This window comes from Podarcis gaigeae (genome assembly GCF_964106915.1).
Source record: "Podarcis gaigeae genome assembly, chromosome: 14".
Lineage (NCBI taxonomy): Eukaryota > Metazoa > Chordata > Lepidosauria > Squamata > Lacertidae > Podarcis > Podarcis gaigeae.
The window spans coordinates 52,836,367-52,860,497 of NC_139690.1; the positions used below are offsets into that span (position 1 = coordinate 52,836,367).

The 24,131-nt window shown below is 41.1% G+C and overlaps 1 protein-coding gene across 4 annotated transcripts in view; it reads right to left on the reverse strand.

The window, feature by feature from the left end:
- SMURF1 (SMAD specific E3 ubiquitin protein ligase 1) overlaps positions 1-24,131 on the reverse strand; it is a 50,741-nt gene extending 26,610 nt beyond the window's left edge. The window contains exon 1 of one of the 4 annotated variants that reach the window (XM_083712028.1): positions 23,806-24,131. In XM_083712028.1, coding sequence (XP_083568154.1) covers positions 23,806-23,860 — 55 coding nt within the window. In that variant the 5' untranslated portion in view covers positions 23,861-24,131. The remainder of the gene's footprint in view (positions 1-23,805) is intronic. The other 3 variants (XM_083712027.1, XM_083712030.1, XM_083712029.1) reach the window with 3 other exon arrangements.

Genomic DNA, 24,131 nt, shown 5'->3' on the forward strand with positions numbered 1-24,131 from the left:
CGAGAAGCCAAGTTACAGGGAACCAGGCAGAGGGTCTTCTCGGTGGTGGCACCCACCCTGTGGAACACCCTCCCACCAGATGTCAAAGAGAAAAACAACTACCAGACTTTTAGGAGACATCTGAAGGCAGCCTTGTTTAGGGAAGCTTTTAATGTTTGACAGACTATTGTATTTTAATATTTTGTTGGAAGCCACGCACAGTGGCTGGGGAAGCCCAGCCAGATGGGCAGGGTATAAATAATATATTATTATTATTATTATTATTATTATTATTATTATTATTATTAATGAATTCCACAAGTATTTTAAAATTCTAAACAAAAATAATACCAACATGTCAATAGCAAATCCCATTATAAAATTCTGAAGCATCAATTCACTCCTAATGCCATTTCCCATTGATAGTAGTTTGATACAGAATTACTGAGAAACAAAAAGGGGATATGAGCATTCAGTAGTCGGCAGCATTGGTTAAAAATGCAGAAGATCTGTTCATTATATTTCCATCCTGTTGATCATGATCTTAGTGCTCATCCTCATGGCTTCTCAAAACACAGTTTTTCTTTGATGGCTCTGGGTTGTTTTCCCTCATCTCTTAAAAAAACCTGGGCATGCACAATCACCTTCATGAAACAGCCATGAACCAACATACAGACATTCGCACAAAAGTCAGCTAAAAATATTTTTGTATGAAAATACAATAAAAGGGAGTACAGGATTTTTGTTGGAATAGTTAACTAGATGGTTATGAAAGGTCAGGAACACAATTACAAAACACAACTTCTTGCATTAATTAATGTGTATATAAAAAAGAGTGTGCATGTGCAAATGGGAACGTGTAAGTTTGAGATTAATATGAATATAATGGAAAATTGGAACATATTAGCATGATGAACAGAAAATTGTATACATTGTCCAATACATTTAACTTCCAGTTATTGGAGGGACACAATTATTTTCGCACAGCAACCAGTAAAACTGTGTGCTAACTGGGCTATATACAAAACTATATGATGCCACTTGTACGTGCACTCTATGACGCCTCGTGAATTGGTACAATGGCTGGTGCCATGCACAGTCTCCATTCAATGCATTATTTTACTTATATATTGCACACGTGTGTTGTGGTTAAAAGAAAGAGTAAGGATGAAGTAGAAGTGGAGGATAATGCTCAGCGAGAGCAAAGTGGCAAGACTTTAATCCAGAAAGAGATTTGCATCCAATTGCAAATGAAGTACCAAGAAACAAAGTGCTTGCATGCAGCACTTAGCTTCTAAGACTACTTTCAGTTAACAATACTGTATTAAAACAAAAAGACAGCAATTTAGTAGTAGACAAGCAGAAGGCAGTGTGAACAGAATTTCTCCTGACAATGGTTGGCCGGATTTTTAAAAATGCAAATGCAAAACATACACCAATCTCTGCAGTACACACACACACACACACACACACACACACACAAATACACCACACCCTGTCTCCTGACCCAATAACTTGTACACTATTACATTAGTCTTAATAGTGAAACTTGCATAACTGGACACAACTTGAGAGAATCTAAAATAGCTTCCACTTAAGAATTCTCTCTTCACATTTAAAAAGATATGTTAGTAAGACATTGCACAAAACACAGTACTATTAATTCTCTAACCTATGAAGTGTATTATGAACTTTTACATTTTCCTTTCCTTTATAGTTTAGAATTAGATATAATCTTAGTCCTCAGTGAGCCTTCAATTAAATGACTTTAGAGGGGTGCATGTACACAGAAGCCTTAACATGAAGGTTTCATACACAAGCAATTTTCTCCAGATTAGCCTAGTCAGACAAATATTTTTAAAGTTGCTGATGTTTTATCAACATTACTGGGTCTTGGGTAATGCACACCATGTCAGCACTCTCATCCACAATCAAGTTGTGGGTCAGTATTGTTTTATTGTGGGTTGATCTGGCATTCAACAACCAAGGCGGACTTGCTTGATGGGGAAAGGGCCTTTAAGTATCTACTGCCTCTTCTCCTTATTAAAAGTGATGACACATTTCTGCTGTCTGGTCCTGCCTCTTTGTGTGCAGAGGAGAGCATTTTAAAGAAATGGGATGCAGGGTTGAGGGGAACTGAAATTCCTCCCTGCTTGTCACTTACTTCCTCATAGATTCCCACAAAATAGTTATCTTCAACTGAGTTCACCAGAGCTTGGCTAAAGAGCAAGACTAGCAAACTGCAGAGTGCCAAATTGTGGGCAGGGAAGCATTTAGCATGCACGCAGCATTATACAACTTAGGGCAGATCTTTAAACAAATAAGACAGCTGTCATCATCTTACTTTGATCTCAGCTGGTCACAAACCAAAGCTTTTGCCCTAGTTATCAGAACATATTCAAGTACTACAAAACTATATTTTAAAGCAAAATCTGGGGTCTTCTCTTAGTTTTACAGAAAATAGCATTTTTGGAAGAAATGGCCATTTATTATAATATTTGGATACTTTCAGGTTCAATTGTGGTACTGCACAATGATAATTGTACAGTGGAACCTCGTGTTATATACTGTCTCCCTTGCAAACACTTAGGGTTACGAGCTCCACTAACCTGGAAGTAGATGCTCTCGGTTGCGACCTTTGCCCCGGGATGCGAGCAGAAGTCGTGCGGCCGCAGGAGGTGCCATTAGCAAAACCGCATCTCATGTTATGAGCGGTTTCGGGTTGAGAACGGACCTCTGGAACGAATTAAATTCGTAACCAGAGGTACCACTGTACTGTCAATTATTTTGTTCAGATTCTCTCAACAACTGACCAAGAGTTAGCCAATTTTATTTATTGGTTTTATGAATTTACTTTCATATAAATTTCAAAGTGATTTACAAGCATACAACAAAAACAAAATAGTTTTAAATGGGATACAAACCCAAGTCACAAATTTACACTTCCACCTCCTACCCACCCCCATACGGCTAGAAAAGCTTGTTGAAACAAAAATGTTTCCAATTTTCTCCAGGAACTACAAATAGTGGCTTCCTGTTGCATTTCAACAGGGACGCCATTCCCTAATCACACTGAAAGCCCTGATCCAATTTGCCGTGGAGAAGGTCTCTGATATTCTATGAACCTGAAGGAGAGAGTCGCTTGAAGAACACAAGTGAGAGATTGGGACTGAATCTGTCTTGGTCACTTCTGCTCACTCTCAGGTCTGCAACCCCACTGGAGTCAGCCATAATCAGCTTCTGCAGCTACACTGCCATGGCCCTCTCAAGTAGCTTTCATGCCTGCTTGCATTTCTTTTGCCAAAATTTGTGCTCCTTTTCACTCTCCTCATATGGACAACCTTCCATTTTCTAAAAGAGGCCCTCTTGCCTATAATGGCTTCTTTGACTCTGCTCATTAACCATGTTGGCATTCTCTTGGCTCTGGTGGTACCTTCCCTGATATGGTGATTTGCAAAATGTTCTGAGGTTGCTCAACAGCTTCAAGGATTTTTCAACAAGACTAGTAATGGAAAGCCATCTTCTTCTCTGCAATGCCTTCCCCAACAGGAGCATATTCTGGGGCAGCAGTCTGTTCAGAACCAGACTCACCTTTAACACAAACATGCATTTGTGGACCCATTTGTCTGGCGATAGTGATGCTGTTGCGGCACAAATTAGGGTGACCACACCTGACCCACCAGTTGAAGGTAAAGATTCATCCAGGTTGTACTGTCTACTCAGCATAAAGTGCTGATGAAACACCATGACACAAGAAATCTCTGCAATGCACAATGCATCTCTGACAGACAATTAGAAAGAGAAGTTTGAAAATCACTGATAGCTGAATGCGACAGAGGGAAGTGGCTGCCTGGAGCTATGGGGAGGAGAAGACCCAAGTCAAAACAGGTGGCCTCCGAAAGTGACTTTAAAATGTTTAAAGGAAGTAATGGCCACTACAGCCACTATGCAGAGAAGCTTTTATAAGATGGGAGAACACTTCTTCCTTTTTAACCATCCAAGCACCAAATAAGTAGTGCAGTTGTGTGATCCAACACATGTTGTGGATTTATTTGCTTATTTGCGTTGCTGAGGCAATAAAAGATAAAAGGTGCTAGATTTTTTTAAATGAACAAAAGCTGGAAGGTCCTGTGGTCAATGGAAGAATAGGGAGAGAGAATTTTTGGAAAGGACAATTAAGAGTTTTGTTCTGGAACTGGAGTGGCACAGCCATCACCAACAAGATTATTAAATCAATGGGAAGAAATTATCAGAATTTGTAGCACTTCGTGACACAGGAAATCTAGTAAACAGACTTAAATGTTGTTGTTTTTTAACAGTGAGCACATAAGGGTAATTTTATTTGTCCCACTGCTTTGGAAGTAAACAGCAATGAGAGGAGAGAAGCAAGAGCTTTTCTAGACGATGTCAATATTCCTGAGTTTGCGCTGGCCAGCCACTCACCACCCCCACCCCAGTTCTTAAAGTTTACAGGAAATATAAAGCCGTGGGTGGAATATTTCAAGATGCAAATTAAATCCTATTCTATTCATTAACTTTGCTGCTGGATTCATACATTTCTGAATATTTCTCCTGCAGCATCTTCCATCTTGGTGAAACTGCACTGGCTTTCTCAAGTTACTAGTACAGTCAAGCCTCAGTTGCCGAATGTAATCTGTTCCAGAAGACAATTCAACTTTCAAAACGTTTGACAACCGAGGGGCGGCTCCCAACTGGTTGCAGGAGCTTCTTGCACTCAAGTGGAAGCCGTGTCGGATGTTCGGGTTCTGAAAAATGTTCAAAAACTGGAGCATTTAATTCCAGGTTTTCTGAGTTCAGGAGCCAAAACGTTCAAAAATAGAGACATTCCCCTTTTGCAGGAGCCTTAAGGCCAGCTAAATACCTCTTCAATAGTACGTCCTACATACACACTTAATATCCAAGTTTGATAAATGTTTTTTCAAGAACTAGAGATCGCATGTGAAAGTAATACTATTTCCACAAAATAGATCTTTAAAGCATTCTGTTTGAGAATTCAGTAGCAGCTTCATATGCTTCTGTAAGGACTCAGCTATACAGCTGCAAATAAAACATTTTAAGAGTATTTTAGGTGCAATATAAAATGTGACACTAGATAGCGATGGTGAGCGTCATAGAAAATTCAATGCATTTTTAAAAAACGCCTTTAAAAAAAGAATTTTCAGAACAGTTTTCATATGTATGTAGATTCCACCAGCATCTATTTTGTGTCAAGTCATAAGCTACTTGTTTGCCATGTGGCTTCGTTGGGTGGGGGGTAATTGTAATGTGGGGAAAATCCTTAGATGCATGGAAATAGCTGGGGTACCATGAATATATCAAGCAGATGATAGACTCTATCTCAAATTACTCTCCCCCACCTTCTTAGCCACTGAAATTTCACTACCTAGTATTGTTGGAATCAAGCCTTGTCAGAGGAATGTGCCACTATTCAGGCACCCGGCTGATTTCCTTGTTGACCTCCCCATCTGCGACTCCCGGCAGGAAACAGGCGAGGTCTCTAATCGGCGATCCTTCTCAAACGTTAGAAGAACACACCACTCCTTCACTCTCCTCCCTATCCCCAGGGAGGGGAAAGAGACAGACAGAAATGTATTTACATGCCTTTATTTCTGTCTTTCGCAGCAGTACAGAGAAACATGTCTGCACTCTCTTAACATCAACAGCAGAGAGAATAGACTCCTCCCATGTACTTCCAGTACAGGTCAGATGACACACTGAGCTAACATCCGGTGCTCAGTACTGTGAATGGACTGCCCCTTTCTTCCCACAGTAACAGTCACAAACATCAACATCCTGTTTGGCTTTCCAGCCACCTGCTGAAGCTGCTGCTCGCTGCTGCATTGCTCCTTTTTGGTAACAAGTATATGCTTACAACTCCAAATTCAAAGAGATATTTGAAAGTTGCCACAGCATTAGGTATGCTTACCATGCTTCATTTATATTTACTAGGTGGAAGTTCGATATTACAAAATTTGGAAGTTATCATTAAATTACTTCAAGAAAAAATTACAGTGGTGCCCCGCAAGACGAACGCCTCGCAAGACGAAAAACCCGCTAGACGAAAGGGTTTTTCCGTTTTGGAGGCGCTTCGCAAAACGAATTTCCCTATGGGCTTGCTTCGCAAGAAGAAAGCCCATAGGGAAATCTCCGGGGACCTCTTTTAAATGCTGGCGGTGGGGAGCAAAGCCTTCCCCCCCCCAGCCTTCAGAAGAGGTCCAGGAAGGCCGGCGGGGGCCGAAAGGCTTTGCTCCCCACCGCCAGCATTTTAAAAGCAGTCCGGGATAGCAGGGAAGCGATTCCCGCTGTCCCGGACGGCTTTTGAAGGCAGGCGGGGGGGAGCAAAGACTTTTGCCCCCCGCCTGCCTTCAGAAGAGGTCCTGGACCTCTTCTGAAGGCCAGCGGGGGGCAAAAGTCTTTGCTCCCCCCTGCCTGCCTTCCCGGGAGAGCGGAGAAACGCAGCGCGTCTCTCCGCTGTCCCGGACGGCTTTTGAAGGCAGGCGGGGGGGAGCAAAGACTTTTGCCCCCCGCCCGCCTTCAGAAGAGGTCCCGGGGGCTTTTAAAATGCTGGGGGACAGCAGCAAAGCCTTCGCTGCTGCCGGCCAGCATTTTAAGATCGCCCGGGACAGCCGAGAAGTCTCCGCTGTCCCGGGAAGGCAGGCGGGGGGGAGCAAAGACTTTCGTCCCCCGCCGGCCTTCAGAAGAGGTCAGGGGACCTCTGAAGGCGGTTTCCATAGGAACGCATTGATTGATTTCCAATGCATTCCTATGGGAAACCGTGCTTCGCAAGACGAAAAACGCGCAAGACGAAAAGACTTGCGGAACGAATTAATTTCGTCTTGCGAGACACCACTGTAATATATGGGAAACTCAAAACAGAAAAATCACCTATTCTTACTTTCAAAAGAGAAAACTAAGGAATATACTGAAAATACTTCAGCACTTTTTTATCATCTTTGCAATCTTTCACCTAAAGATGTTTTATTTGTTGCACTTCCTCATTACATTCCAAGAAATGTTTATTTTTAGTTTTCCCTAAGTCTCTTGCTCCTTAATCTCAGTTGAAGCTATCTCAGTACATCAAAACTTCCTTTAATGGCTTTCAAATCTGCATAACATACAATTCCCCCAACTCGGGGATCATCAGTGACCTATTTAGGAGGAAAAATCTTTTCTAGCAGCAAAAATCTTTTCACAACAAAAAGCTATATTCCCAAAGCTATTTCTGTGTTCTGAGTCAAAAATCTGTACAGTAGCACTGTACAGCTCAAAGTGGTGGTCACAAACACTTGCTTAAATAGCAAGTACAATGAATACAACTGAGCTACTTCTCCAAAACAGTTGAATATTATTTAGAGAAAACCCGGAGACTGAAGCTGCATGCCATATGCTGCATTAAATCCCATGGCACACTGCCCCAAGTTCAAGCTTTAGCAGAAATCTGATAAACAGTCACTTCTCAGTCACATGATTTTGTATGATATATATGTACTCTGAATGCCCTAGCACCATTGCAACAACAGTAATTATTTCAGTCATGAACACATATGACTGTCTATACAACATTCCACTACAGGTAAAATACTCATATGTTTGCAACACAGGATTTATTTATTTTTAACAGCTCCCCTTCTGCAAATAAAACAAGAAGCAGCAGTTGCTGCATAAAATTATTTCATCCTAACTGCATTTCCCATCAGCTCACTTGCAAACCAATGTCAACGTTTTGCCACAAAACCCACCCAGTAGAGTAGGTCAAGATAAAGAAAATAGGATTTATTAGGTGCATTCCTGACAAAGATAAAGTTGTCAGGAATGCACCTATTAAATCCTAATTTCTGCCTTTTTTGCTGCAAGAAATTAATACAAACCACACAGATATGACTAGGGCTGGGAGATATAACAATATACCACCCAAAACTGGTTTGAAGTCAATATTGTGATATCGGTTTCATAATTTTTGACCTGGCAATATATTGTGAATCATGATGTGCGTGTGCTATGCAAAAATTGCAATGTGGGAAAAACAGTGAAACCAGCCAATGCCTCTACCTAGCTCCATCCTTATTTCAGAAATTGTCATATATTAGCATAGGTAAAGGGGACCCGGGTGGCTCTGTGGTCTAAACCACTGAGCCTCTTGCACCTGCCAGTTGGAAGATTGGCGGTTCAAATCCACTTGACAGGGTGAGCTCCTGTTGCTCTGTCCCAGCTTCTGAAAACCTAGCAGTTTGAAAGCACACCAGTAGATAAATAGGTACTGTTGCTGCGGGAAGGTAAACAGTGTTTCCGTGCGCTCTGGCACTCATCACAGTCCTCTGTGTGCCAGTAGCAATTCAGTCATGCTGGCCACATGACCTGGAAAGCCGTCTGTGGACAAACACCAGCTCCCTTGGCCTGAAAAGCAAGATGAGGCCTGCACTTAACCGCCCAGGGGTCCTTTACCTTTACCTATAGGTATATTACAATGTTTATATGGTGATATATCACGATGTTGAAAGCCAAATGTCGCCCTAGATATGACCTTACTGTCTATGTAATGCCAGACAGTGGCTAGGCTGTAGCCCAAAGGCAGTTTGTCACATTATACCTAGATTTGGTTTCTTCAAGGCCGGCAGTCTTTCTGCTACATCCTTACCTCTCCAACTATCAACCTAAGTCCTAAGCCATTGAAAGAATCCTGCTAACCTAAAAGATGCTGCTTTTGTTTCTCACTACCCCCATGCCTCTCATCGGTGGGACTAGAATAAATGTTTCACTTTCAAATTTCAAACAGCCAGGGGGGGAAAATCAGTCAACAGATACCCATGAGTCCCTGAGTACAGTCTGAAGTTACATAAGGCTGAAGCTAAAAAGATGTCTACTAAGTTGTTTGTGCCTAAATGGGTGGTGCCTGGGAGCCACATGTATACTATATGGGGATCTGCAACAGAATAAAAGCCAGGATACAAAGGTGAATAAATAGGAAAACCTACAACAGCCTTAAGTTCAGGTTGTTTTTTTAATTTAACAAAATTTATATACCACTTGATGATGGTGACATCAGATGTCAAAGAGATAAACTATCTGACGTTTAGAAGACATCTGAAGACAGCCCTGCTTAGGGAAGTTTGACATTTTAGTGTATTTTTAATCTTTTGTTGGAAGCCGCCCAGAGTGGCTGGGGAAACCCAGCCAGATGGGCTGGATAAAATATAATAATAATAATAATAATAATAATAATAATAACAACAACAACAACTACTACTACTACTACGTCCTATACCAATAGATCTCAGGGTGATTCACAACATAAGATCACATTATAAAAAACAGAAAATACATAATAAAAACAAAAATGACGACAACCCAATAAAGTAGCAAAACCTCTGTGGTTTCATGAGATGCTTGGATGACCAGGTCTACAGTGTCCCAACCCCCAACCCCCACTGGTCATTTGCACCATTCCTATTTGATCTTTGTCCCTTAACAGTGTCTGATTGAACTGCCTATATCATTTTTTTTAAAAAAAAAACCTAGACCATGAAATAAGGGCAGAAGTTGTTGTGGTCCCATTTGATGATATATTTTTCCAATTTTTATAACCTAATCTATTGTCCCTTTTAATGAAATGAAGCGATCTTTAGAGTGCAATGAAGTTAGGCAGCAAAGAAATGCATCAGAAATACAAACTGAACCCAGACTTCTAAAGTGCACTCCTCCTGGGCTTCCTCAGAGCACTACTGAGAGGACCTTCCCTGCGGAACAGTTTATTTCACATGCAGCTAGGGATATACTTGTTAATTATTCACTTTCTTCAACTGCCTGAGAGCAACCCCTTTGTTATTCAATAAACCATGTTAGAGTTTAGGGAAAGATCCATGGAATCATTTTTTAAGAGCAAGCTGCTTTAAATGCTTTCACAACAAAGAAGCAAACTCCAAGTATGGAGAATTGTGTCCTTCCTCCCACGAGCACGCATAACTGAGATTCCATGCTGAATTTCACCTGCCAAAAATGTTTTTGCATGTCTAACGCTTCCAGCTTACTGAAAGCTGTAATTCAATGCAATGCTGAACAACCACCCATACAGGCCAATGAAATTAAGGATCGGCATGCACTGCCCAAGGTCACAGACAAAATCTGGGACAGAGTTGAAATCTGATTGCTTCCCAAGTCCTAGTTCTACACTATTACCACATCATTAACTTTGGTCAGCATTTTAAGCCTGACACCAACATCTTTAGTAACAAGCACTTTCTACTATATGAAAACGACTGAAGTGAAAATGCCTTCTGAGGTCTACACATGGAATAATCAACAGCTATGCAGTTCAAGAAACTCTTTAACCTTCCAATTTCCCCCCTATATCAATTTCAGATATACTTCATATCAGATTCCACAAACTGCAGCAGCTGGGCTAATAGCTTCATTTAGCTGTCCAATATGACCCTATGGTCAGAATGAGGGTAGCTGCAACCATCCAACAGCTTGACCACACACACACACACACACACACACACACACACACACCAGTGCATTCCTCCATTGTCTCCCAAGACAGACCGATGCCAGCAGCAGCAGCAGCAGCCATGTGAAATTACACTTCCTTGCATTTTACTCAGCACCCCTAATTCTGGACAAGTTAAAAAAAACCCAGTCCCAATATGGATCCTTGGGGGACTCCACTTTCTACCTCTCTCCACTGGGAGAAACATTGTGAAAGAAAAGCCTTCCAAACTGTTATGCTATTAAACTGATTGATCAAAAACAACTCCCAACAGTTGCTCCACAAAGATATAGCACAACTGAAGTGTATTGTTCTTCATCTTGAATGGTGGTTCCCAACTGGTGGTCCGTGGACACAGGGGGTCTGTGGCACCATTAACATAACAAAAACTACCACAAAGAAAATTTCAAAATAGGGGGTCTATGGCTTGGCTTTTGAAAAACGGGGGGGGGGGGGGAGTATGGAGTACTTAGCTAATTGGAAAGAGTGAATGTCCAAGTCAGTGGGTGGCAAATGGTTCTACCAATACAACCTGTAACAGGGTTATCCTGCCCATTCAAAAGATATTCTACAAGTTCTATGCTAGAACAAACGGAATATTTCTGTCCTTAAACAATTGTTCTTTACAGTCTGCATTTCAACTATATTTTACAAATTTACACCTAAAGAAACACTATACCAAGGAGTTTTGAATCTCAGGCAAAATCAACTACACAGATTATAAGGTAGCAGAGTTAACAGCACACACTATTATGAAAGAGGGCTTTTATTCAAACTGAAGCTGTGTCAGTCTATGTGTTGTACTTTTGTTCCTCAAATATGACAGCATTATTTCAACAGCCAAGTTAATGACTTCAAATTTGAATTAATACTCTGTTTACACAGGCCTACACTGACAGACACCAGAGCTGACTGACAAAACACACAGACATATATATGCAGGCATATTATCCAAGCTCTAGTATAAGAAAGCATACAAAAGTGTTGGACTGTGTTTGGAACATCCCCAGTGGAAAAGATTTTTGGCTACTACCATAGATAGTTATCCACTAGGATTATAGTCTGCCAATATTCACTTGCTGGTTTTGAACTATTTGATCTATAATATTTGTGCCCATTCTTCTTGCTCACAACCAAACTGAAGATTTAGGACACTCAGGCATAACACAATAGCACTGATAAAATCCCAAGCTTTATCTTGTATCACCATGAAATGTTAAAATATTTAATGCCTTCTCAGCTCATTTATTATGAGACTTGACAATTCTCTGGCTTGGAGTGCAACCTTAAGCTGCAGGTTGTCATTTTACTCACAGAGACAACTGAAAGAGGCCATTTAAGGCTATTAGGCTACATTCTATAATGAAACCTGGAAAGGCTATAGAGTAATCATTTTAGGAGGAAAGAGCAATGCGTAACGACAAAAAAATAACAGCCCTACCTTGGTTGATAAACGCCTTGCGACTTGAACATTTTGGTTCCCAAACACCGCAAACCCAGAAGTGAGTGTTCTGGTTTACGAACGTTCTTTGGAACCCGAATGTCTGACATAGCTTCTGATTGGCTGCAGGAGCTTCCTGCAGCCATTTGGAAGCCGCACCTTGATTCCTGAACGTTTTTTAAGTCAAACAGACTTCCGGAACAGATTCTGTTTGACTTCTGAGGTACGACTGTACTTAGAATTTTCTGGACTCCACTATGTTTAGGAAAGGGCTATTTAAGACATCTAACTGATGGAGATGTAATAGGGATGAACAATGCTTCTTTAAAACACATGTTCATACAATGTCCGACATTGGTAATTTTTGGAGAGAGGGTAAATGAAACAATTACTGTGACTGTACAGAAAAATCTCAAATTTGGAGAGGAAATTCCTTTGGAATTTTATTCCCAATCTAACTAAGGGACAGTATGAATGGGTTTTCCAAGCCCTTACTATGACAAAAAGACTGGTATTGATGAACTTGCATTTATCATCTGAGAACTTCTAAATTCATTCTCATTAAGATAAAAATCAAAATGTTGCTTTCTCTGTAATTTTTTTTTAATTCATTCTCCCTCGTCTCTTCTTTCGCAATCATCTTGGAATAGTTTTCAGATCTGCTCTGCTTTAGTTTGGAAGTGAAGTGCTCCAATTTGATCAGACTTCTACTCAGGAAATGCTTCGGATTCCAGGCTGTTTGGTGAATATCATGGTTTCTCCAGTGGCATACACACACACACACACACACACACACACGTACGTGTCAGGGACCAGGAGAACTGGCAGAGGAAGGAGGGTGCGGTCTGCCCTAGGTGTCATCCCTGGGGGGGGTGACATCGCCCCCCGGGACGCTCACCACGGGCAGCACCCCCCCAGGACACTCGCCACTCGCCGTGGGCGATTAACCTGCCCTGCAGGCACAGCATGTGCGCCACTCTGGGTGCTGGAGCCGCTAACTCCGCCTCTGACCAGGAGTCCGATTCTTCTTAATCAGGTGGTGGTGGCAAGGACTCCAAACCTGAAGGAGAAGGGCATGTAGAAGTGCTTCTACCCAAGGAAGCTGCAAGACCAGCACCCCCTGCCTCTAGACAGAGGATGTGGCACTGGCATCCTCTGGCTCTAAGGACTTCACTATAGAAGACCCATGACAACTTGTGCCACCACTTCTGTATCACAGTTAGAAACTACTGGAGGAGGCTGGACCCCTTTACATCAAGCAGCAACTTGTAACATAGGGGTTGCTAACAATCATGCTGCACCAGCTGCTGTTACTATACAAGGGCTCAGTTTCAGCCTGTTCATTGCTGCAGCAACCTCAGAGTTCTGTGTTTCCCAGAGTACAGCCTGAACCTCACCTTTTCTTACATTTCAGTCAAGAATTGCTGCACCACAGAGAAAGGACAAACAGAGGAGTAATTCTCTATGGTTAATCTCAATTAAATATATAAACATGATGGCTTGACAAAAGAAACAAACGAACAAAAATCTTCTGTTGACAGCAAAAGTTCAACAACCCAAGAGACTGAAAAGAGACACATTTGATACTATCTTAAGCATGCCTCTGCTAAAGTGGGTAATAATAATTTTGTTTAGTTATTAGCCATAACAGAACAAAAAGAAGAAGAAACATTCTGAGTTGAGCAACAAATTTAGGTCTTAAATTCCTGGCCATTTATGCTAACTAGAGTATGTCTTACTGAGCTCAGTAAATGCACTTAGGACTGCAATAATTTTTTTTTAAATGAAGTAGTTCAGGTTTCCATCAACAATCTTTTGCATCAGTTTTCATCCAAATTGATAGCCATTGTTACCAGCTTCAAAACAATCCAAAATCTCCTTCAAACAGTGAATTAGGATTCTGGCTTGTTCTGAAGCTGATTAACTATAGTTTACTGGCTCTGATGACATGGGAAATTGGTTAAATTCCTTCCTGGTTTATGTGCTCACACTGTATCAGACATTGTATCAGACTAGACAAGTAGCCACCTTGCACAAATACAATACTGAGAAGACCAGGTAGAATTCATTTAAGTCACAGATGTCTGTGCAAGATTGGTCTCCACACCTGCCATAAATCAGAGGTGTACATATATGCATCTCCCTAATTATAATAAAGCATATACATTTATGCTGTAACATGTGGGTTGAAGACTAAATTATAATTAAAGCCTAGGTGCGACATAAATTTCCTTAAATATTTCAGTCACAAATTGTTATGAATCGGGGATATTATTATAGCGCACTGAACAGATGGCTATTTGTGGTCATCACCAAGCACTACCTAGGCACATACAGTTTAGGCTTTTTCACAGATCTTCCTGGACTCCATCCTTCCATGAACACATATGAAAGACCAGAGCCATATTCTCATTTTGACAGCTATAAAGCCACAGGCATCATTTGAACCTATCTAGAACTAGAGAAAGGGACAAATAGCTCATGGCCTCAGATGAGGGTGCATATTCCCATGTACCATCAAAAGACTCACGCAGACCCTTTGGTAGAGCCCATACAAATCTGTCTCATGGGCTTCCCAATTTCTGGACTGAGAAACTGTCTCTCTTAAAACTTTGCAAATCACTCTTGGGTCGATACTTTCATTGACCACTAAAAGAAAAGAAGTATACATACTCATCAGTCATCTAAAGTTAATCTCTATCTTGGCTAATGTAAGAACTATCATATTTTTCTTTACTTCTGCTCTTTATCTTTCAAAGGATGAATCCATGAGTTAATGCTATAGGTACATTCAGAAAACTGCTGAGATTTGCATTTTCAGAGAGAGAATGGGCATAGCTTATTTGTCATGGGGCTTTGAGGCAAACGTACACACACACATTTGGGAATAAGTCCCACTGAATGCACTGGGACTTAGCTCCATATAGACATGGACTGCATTATCAATCAGTCTGCAAAAAGCTTCCTGAATTACCATATTGAGGACTATATCAGACAGGTTTCCCACTTGTCAAAGCTTTTTCAGCCCGAAGTCCATATTCCTCCAAGGGCAACTTTCTGGGAGACAAATGCCAGTGGTAGGCAAGGCCAGAGAAGAAAGTGGGCAGAGCAATAGATGAAACTCTTACCTAACCTGCAGTCATTCAAAAGCCAGAGTTTGTACACACACCCTTCTTCACTCATACAAGCAATATCCTACATTGCAGTCAGGGAAAAACACTCAGAGAAGGCATGGAGCAGGGCTGGTGAAGGGTGGGGCCTTGGGACAGAGTCCCAGGGAGCTACATTTGGCCCCCAGGTCTGAGGTTCCCTATCTGTGTTTTATAATACTTTTCACCAGTCATTTCTCCCCCATCCTAACATTTTGCTATGAGTTCTTTGAAACTTAAAAGGTAGTTCATTTAATAAAACAAATTACACTGTTCCTGTATGCAGTTGTTCTAGTGTACATGGGTGCCGGCATCTCTCTGCTATAGTCTATACACTAAACAATTCCCCCTTAAATAATTCCACTTATTGCAGGAGTATTACCATTTCTCTTTGTCACTTAATATAGGTTTTACTTCTATTTGATATTATCTAATTTGAATGACATCATTACCAGAGAATACAAAAACACAAGCAACATCACACTAGTCCTGAAAATTCACAGATCAGGTTCTACAATAATATAGTCTTGGAAAAAGCCAGAAAAAGGTATTTCTAGTTCATGGCACAAGATGCTACAGGCACGCCTGATCCAGAGAGAATTCCTTTCAGCTGCAACCGAGGTGAACACAGCTGTTACCACCACACCCTTTGTGTATTATTTCAGTATCTGTAACAATAATGGGTTTGTTTATGCACATTACAAATAAGTGCATAAATCAATCTGCATTAGTTAATCTAGCAATTGGGATCCAACATGGTTATTTTTATGTGCAGTGGGTTCTGAACAATAGATTCCTATGCCTTATCACAAACTACACTTTCAAAAGTGGTTTCCTAAGTGACCTGGAGAAAGAGGCTGCTGTTTGAGAAACATAAACCCTTAGTTAATGCCCCATCCGAACACATGAATTTGTGCCGTAGCATTTTGGATCCCAACCAGTATCTTACAAAACGGAAAGCTTTCTCTTAATGCCACTCAGTCAGCTATGAATCAAACAGCCTGAAGGATTTGTGTCTGCTGCACTTGCTTTGCCCTTGACATAAGCCAACATACCGTAAATTCTGGCCTCTAACGCGATTAAACATTAGTGGGCAAAGGTAACACAGAACTATTCTACTCTAGAGTTCAACAAATTCTCAAACAAAGTCACTAACCATCTGATCCAGGTAATAATAATAATAATAATAATAATAATAATAATAATTTTATTTATATCCAGCCCTCCCCAGCCGAAGCTGGGCTCAGGCAGCTAACAACAATCAAAATAATCCAACAATATTACTCCTGTATTACTCCTATCGGTATTATCTTATACAGAGAACACAAATACAGCATGTGGCATTTAAAACATTTCCTTATTAGTTCCGCATGTGGGAAATTACCGTACTTTCTTCCTTGTTTCCATATAATACTATCAAGTGTTTTGTTATTCAAAGCTAAGATACAGCATTTCTTTGGAAACAAAGTTAATGAACATAGTAGATAGCATTTATCAATTACTGTATATAATAATTTGTTTTTAGACATTTCAGCACATAAAAGTAGTACACTTCCACATTTCCTATCAAAGGAATAAAGTAACATTTTAGGCAACTACCATCCAAATACTAGTAATATACACAGCAAGGCTGTGCCCTCTTACTCTACCAGTCAGTAAGCCACCTGAGGGAAGGGAACGGAATTCTGCAAGTTTAAGCAAAGCTATTTCCACTGTGCATATGTAATTAAGAAATAAAATGATTTGGTGAAGTCAAAACTTATCTGTTCAGAATGTTTTTCAGTTTTAGCAAAATACACTGACTACAGTGTGTCTACACATAACGAAAAGGCGAAAAACAAATATATCTCCCAGACCTATTTCCTTGTACCACCTTATTGTAATGACCTTGTCCATACATCAATGATCCTGATTTCTTGCTACTTTCTATCAGAATGATCTGTTATGTTTACTGTTTGTATGTTTATAAAAGAACAAGTATATTTTTTAAAGAAACAAATTTATTCTGCATGTAACATTTTAGATAAGATGAATAGCCTGTTGTCACTGTGTTGTTACTGAAAAAGACACACAAAGTTGTCTGGGCCAATCAATGTTAGTGTCATTGATCAGTGAATTAACTTTTCAGCATTGGCTTTACTCATCAAAAGTAAACAGGGGATAGCACACAGGCCACAGCCCTTTTTTTAAATAAAAAAAGCTGCCCTTGATTACCTTTATAAAAAATGATAAGAGCTATTTTTCTGCACAAGAAAAGCAGACAATTCCTACAAGTTCAAACATACTAGGAAGGAATTGTGTTTTTGTTTGTTTGGATAATTAATGAATACTTCAGATGCTTCTAATTATCCAAACCCCCCCACCCTCTCTCTCAATACAGGTTATAATCTTTGAGAAACACAGCCTTAATCACCAATCTAGTTATTTTTATTCCTCCTTTCCATTTGATTACTTAGGGCAGATCTACATAGTTTACCCTTCATGACTCGTATCTTCTCATGTCAACACAGTATAATAATATAATATAATATAATATAATATAATATAATATAATATAATATAATATAATATAATATAATATAATATAATATAATATAATATAATATAATATAATATAATATAATATCTTTATTGTCATTGCCCCCTCTCAGGGACAACGAAATTACTTGGCTGCTCCATCCACCCAGATAGGGCACTCCACTTAAAATCAGAACAACTATAAAAACACTAATTAAAACAATATAATATAATACAGCAAGGAAGATTAGATGACTGATTACATTACTGAGAGGAACACAAACACACATACATACGCCCTAATAATGCTTAAATCTTATCTACTGAAAGAGAAAATATGTAAGCGGGGGGAAAGATATATAAGCCAATGATTTCTTGGCATGCATAATAGGAACAAAAAATACGGGGTGGCAAGGAGAGAATCACCTTTAATTTGCAATGTGACATTTCAATCTCTGTATCTTCATCATAAAAAAAAATCTGCACATTGGTTTAGTTTAATGCATATCCAGATGGTTCATCTCCAGTTAAGCTATGAAATTAGTCATAGGGGCAATACTATATTTAACACTTTGCTTTAACAGTCAGATCACAGAATTCCACAGAAGACATCAACCATGAGTATCTGAATAAATGTTGGAAATTTGCTTCTACTGTAATCAAAAGGGAGCAACAGCTATTTTAAACCATTCTGCAGCATGCTAAACACTTAAGTTGTAGCATATTATACCATGACAATGTTTTGTTTTATAAAAGTTTAAAGTGTTGGATTTGCTTTACCAAGACTGAGAAGCCTGAAAGTCTCAATAAATTATTGCTGCTGCGTTTACACAAGCCATAGAATTCTATTAACCACAGTCTCTCCAATCACGTCTGCATAATTATGGTGACAGAGAAGACTACCACTGAAAGCAAAGACACAAGTATCAGCACACAACTGGTTTCATAAAAAACTTAAGCACCTTTCAAAAGAAAAGTGTCCTAGATCTCAATGAGCAAAACCCAACGTGAAAGGCAGTGCTTGTAAAGATTCATTCATTAACATACTTCAATAAGGAAATGCTTTGAAAATATTTAAAAATCCAGGCGTCAACCCCACTGTAGTCATATTAATTTATAAGCAAGTAGTTGGGCCCTTAAGTGGAATTAGGAGCAGCAATAGCTCAGGTGGAGCATATGCTTTGCATGAAGACCAAGTTCAGTCTCTGGCACCTCCAGTTGACATGGGGTGGGGAACTATTTTCAGCCCAAGGGTCTCATTCTCTCATGGGGAACCTTCACGGGACCACATATCAGTGGTGTCCACGTCTGAAGACAAAAGTGGGTGAAAGCAATGGATGCGCCTCTTTCCTCTGTACAACAAGCAACATCACAGTTCTAGGATACACTCCAGCCTGGCAAAAGCACCTGAGGAGTGCTTAGGAGGAATGAGGCCTGGAGAGGGGACCTGGCTCAGAAAGAATGCTGAGGGCCAGAAAGCCAAAGGGTCTGAGATTCTTCACCCCTTGGCTAAAGGGGTTTCTTGTGGTGGAAAGCCGCCTCCTAACCTACCCTGCCAGGCTATGAGACACACTTCCTTGCATTCTGGCTGAGATCCTAGAAAGCCATGGCTTGTTAAGTATGTAGTACTTAGTAAGTAGTCCAATGGTCCAAATGCTTTGGCAACGTCAAATTTTCATGTGAGTGATACCACCAATTTCAAGCCTAAGCACATGTAAATACTCATATTGTGACCCTTGACTCCTGCTTTCCCTTGCTAGATTCACTTCGACTGTAAGCTCCTTATGGCACAACCCTCTCTGTCTACGTGAGTCTGCATACTGTACCCAATATTTATAATACCCACAATTCTATTTTTTAAAAAAAACTTCAGCTTTACTGTTTGTGTACATTATGGGCAAGATCCAATTGTTGCAGCCCAGAAGCAAAAACAGCCATTCTGCTACTTAGAACCCCATTCTTAACACAGTGCAACAGTCAAATTCAATGGGTAGCCTGGGCCAGTAGAAGTGATGCAGAAGTGATGAATCATATACCAGTACTTTTTTGCCCTGTTCTGCTATTTCTCTCACTTCATACACTAACATTACATTGGCTCTCACGCAAAGTGTTTTGTATAATCACAACTCTTATTTGACTTCAGAATGCAATCCTAAATACGATATCTAAGAGACTGTAAAACAGAAAAAGCCATATAACAGCAGGACAGGAAGTAGAGAAAAGCAAAGGATACATGAGAACATAATGACTTCTACGTATTTTGAAAGTTTTTATCATTTTCTCTCCCTCCGGAGAAGCAATTTTCATTTGCAATATGGTTTTACTTTTGAAAAAGAATGTGTTAAAAGATTATTAGATAATTGAGACAAAGAAAAGTCACAAAGCAAATAGTATGTCACATATTTGTGCAATCATTATCTGAGCTATAAAAATGAATAAAAATGTTAACATGTAGTTCACTAAAAGAAAGCAAAACAGGCAAAAAATACAATAAATCACTGCCAGATACTGAACAATTTTCTTCAAAATGTACACTGGTGTTACCGTTACCGTTGCCGCTGTCACTGCTGCGGCCACCAAGGGAGAGAGGTAGTAGGGTACTGGGAGGACCAGGGAGGCCACAAGGAATCACACCCCGAGCCTACCGGGCCCCGGCTAGCATGAAAAGAGCAGGCCCTGGGGCCTGGGGGGAACCATGCACCAGAGACCACTCCAGAAAAAACAAACGCAGCGCAGGACCTCCCCACTGGATGATCACTACTACTACTACTACTACTACTACTACTATTACAATGTATATTGGTACATGGGAAGATTAATTTTCTGACAGGAGTGGATTCACTACTAGGCAGAACACACAAATAAGGAGAAGCTGATTTCTGAACTACATTTGGCAAGACTCTCTGTGATACAGGGCTTGGAGGCAGGCAATTCCCCACAGGAACAATCTATCAAGGCCATTGCCAGTCATCTTTTGATAGGATCAGTAGACACTCTCTTGGGGAATTTTAAGTTTTGTTGGAAAGGGGGGGGAGGTGACAGACAGGAAGTTGAACACTGTCTGGATTCCAATGGCTAGTTCACGCATTTCACATATGTGTATTACATCTGTGCAGAAAACTGCATGAACTCTGAAAACTACAGAGGACACACACACACACCCTGCCATGGTTACATGCAGCATTTATTTATTAATAAGTAATTACATAAAAGCATTTCACATACGTTGTCAGTAATCCTTGCAATAATTCTTTAAGGAATGTCAGTGTTATCATTTCTATATTGCAGAAACAAACAGAACAACTGAAAGAGAGTAGTTTGCCTACAGTGAGCAAAGATGAAGAATTTGAGGTCCTCCAGTAGGGATGTAAAAAAAAAGGAAACAGGAGCGGAAATTGCCAATGGCCACTTATTCATCCCATGTCTGGAACAGAAATCAAACCAGCGAATACGATCAGTATTCACTGCTGTTGCTGGGTTGAGTCTGCAAATGCTACATAATTGATTACTTCCTCTCCCCCTCCCCAATTTGCATTGTTTCTTTTGCATTGAAAGAACCAAATAACAATGAGATTAACTACATAAATTAAATAAGCTACATAATTTCACCACAATAGACACTGGGTTTTGGGAGACTCAGATGAACTGCAGCAAAACAGAAGCAGTGGTACAAGCACCAAATGCAGCGAAGAATGGAAAACAATGCCTTCTTACATCCCATCTATCCTCCAGAGGATATTCCACCCCATCAGACCCAGCAAGAATGAGCAATAGTTAGGAATTGTAGGAGTTATAGTACACTCTGTGAGATCAACAGGTTCCCATGCCTGACCTAATGCCACATAGGAAATTCATAGATGAATAAATATATTAACAAGAGACCTGGTTCACAGTTCTTAGTCACTGTATACCAGCTCTCAAAATAGCCACAGCAGACAAAGTTTCAACTGGAGATTACAACATGTTGAAGAAAATACACAAGTTCAACACAGATACAGTAGCCTTATAGAAAAGGTGTGGGCATAGTGGCTCTAATGGTTAGAACTCAGAGCTCGACACAAGGGCTGTCTTTGAGGAACACTATAGTAAAAAAATCAAATTATGCAATGCAACAAGTGCGAAACAAAAAACGGAACAAGAGTTGCTGTTAAGACAAGATAGGTTTTTTTTTTTTTTTAAATGTATACCGCCATATACCCGCAGGTCTCAGGACAGTTCACAAGATTAACAACAAGAAAACAAATGAAAGGGAAGGAATTTCTAACTTTCACCTGTATCTTATTCAAACCATGGAATTTCTGTTTCAGTAAATAACTTCTTAATATTTAGACCTTTTTCTCCACCAGATATTTCTATTTTGAAATACATACTTGCCTCCCAGTGTTAGAAACTGGGATAGAAAAGCCCTGGGTTGTGGGTGCCAAAACAGAATGTCTAGTCGCCATTTGGAGGGGTCAGTAACACATTTTATTTATAAGCATGACTAATACGCAATTCACATAAGTGACATTGTTAATATCACATTTTAACAGGAATTGTTAATACATGTTTAATTTGGTGTTTGCAATAAAAATATTGGTACCATACTTGGATTTTCAAATACTCTACTCTTTACTGTTACACTCCTTAACATATTGTCTATCCTTAACATATACTTCGAGACTTCAGAGAACATACATTTCCTGAATCCTTGAGTGTCAACCAGGCGCAAAAAAATGGCACCCAGACTTTTTGAGGTGCTCACAAATGGAGGAACTTTAGGTGCGAAATGCACCTGGCAACCTGCTAATTTTGAACCCTGTTGCCTCCTCATGATATGAGAAGCAGCTCTCAGTAGGAAAACCCAAAGCTGCAATCCCTTGCAAATCCACATTAAGAATCACTTTAACTATTTTAACCAACACAATTCTTGAGGTGCCCATCCCAACAAGTCTTTAATGAAACCCAACCTTCCCTTCAGGCCCCCCAAAAGTCTGGCTGGCCAAATCCAATTTTCAAAAGGAGACTCTCTTTGGTGTCTGCATGTAATAGCTGGGTATAAATTGATTCTGTCAGACATTAAGAAAACAGAAGCATTCTGAAATAAGGAACTGCAGCTACATCCAACACTGCTATGCAATGCCCTTTCCAAAGAGGAATGGCTTCCAAAGCGCTCCAGTTCTACAGAATCCCAAGAAAAAAGCACCTAATCCTTAATACGCCTTATTGACTCGACAGAAACCAAAACAAGTTTACCTGCTTCCTATAAACTGCAAGAGGTTTAGGCTAGAATTCTGCCTTTCCCCCTAAGAGTCATCCTGCAAAGCTCCAATGGGGAGAACCGTGAAGGAATGAAGTGGAGAAGAGGGAAGGAAGTACAGCAACCCCAGCTTAGTTGAGCTTTCCTGCAGGGCTGGAATGCCCATCTGTAGTGTACAGTCCCATATCCTGTACTCTCAGTGGGCAAGCAGACGTCGGTGGACAGCTCAGAAGCAGGACCTGTGCATTACAGCACTTGTCATTCCCAGCAAGGGGCATTCGGCATCCATACCCAAAATGGAGGGGGGGGGGAGAGGAATGGAGAAGAATCAAGAGTCCCCCTGTGTGCACACACCTTTTCTTCTTCCCAAAATAAAATTAGGGGCGATGGGAGAGAAACAAGAGAAGGACGGAGCAATCCCTAACCTACTTACTACTATGAGGTGTGTGTGTTCTTTGTCGCTTCTGTTTTGGTGCTGTAAGCCGCCTTGTGTACAGTAGAGGGGAGGTATAGGAGTTAAAAGGGAATTGAAGTGAAAAATGGAAAAGTGAAAGATGGGGGGTGGGGGGAGAGAGATAATGGCCATCACTGCCATGTGAACATTCAATCCAAAACTATTTCCCCATGACATATTGCATACCATTAGTGTATTTCAGCGTTTGGGGTTTTTGGGCAATGGGCTCTGGCTCTTCTCAATCCCAGCACAAAACAAGTTCGAGAGAGGATTTTCAGGTGGTGGCAGAGCAGCCCGGAGCCGCCACAAAAAAGGCTGCTGCTCTTCAAAAAGCCCGAGGCTCCCCGTTCTCTGGAGTCTCGCCTTCTTCCTCCGGCCTCGCATTGCAGGGCTTCTCCCCTTGCCCGCCCGAGAGAAGCAGCGGCGGCGGGCCGGGGGCTGACCCGCGGCGGGGCGGGATGGCGGCGTCTCCCAGGCCGGAGGAGGAGGACGAGGACGAGGAGCGCCTTCCCTCCTTACCTGTGAGGCGAACTTTGATGCTGGATCCGGCCCTCCGGCTCCCCGCGTTCGACATGGCTCCCCTCAGGCGGGCGCCGGGCCCACCGGCCCAAAGGCGAGAGGCCGGGTCAGCCGACGGACGCCGCCATCGCTGGCCTCCTCTCGCCCTCGCGGGTCTCGCCGGCGGCCTCCCTTCCGTGCTTCTCCTCAGGCGGCGCCGCCTCACCGAGCTCGACGCCCGCCGCCCCCCCTCCCGCCGCCGGACGCGAACGGCGACTGCGCGAGCTCGCGCCGCCTCAGAGCGGCGGCTGAGGCTCAGGCGGAGGAGACTGGTGCTGCTGCTGCGC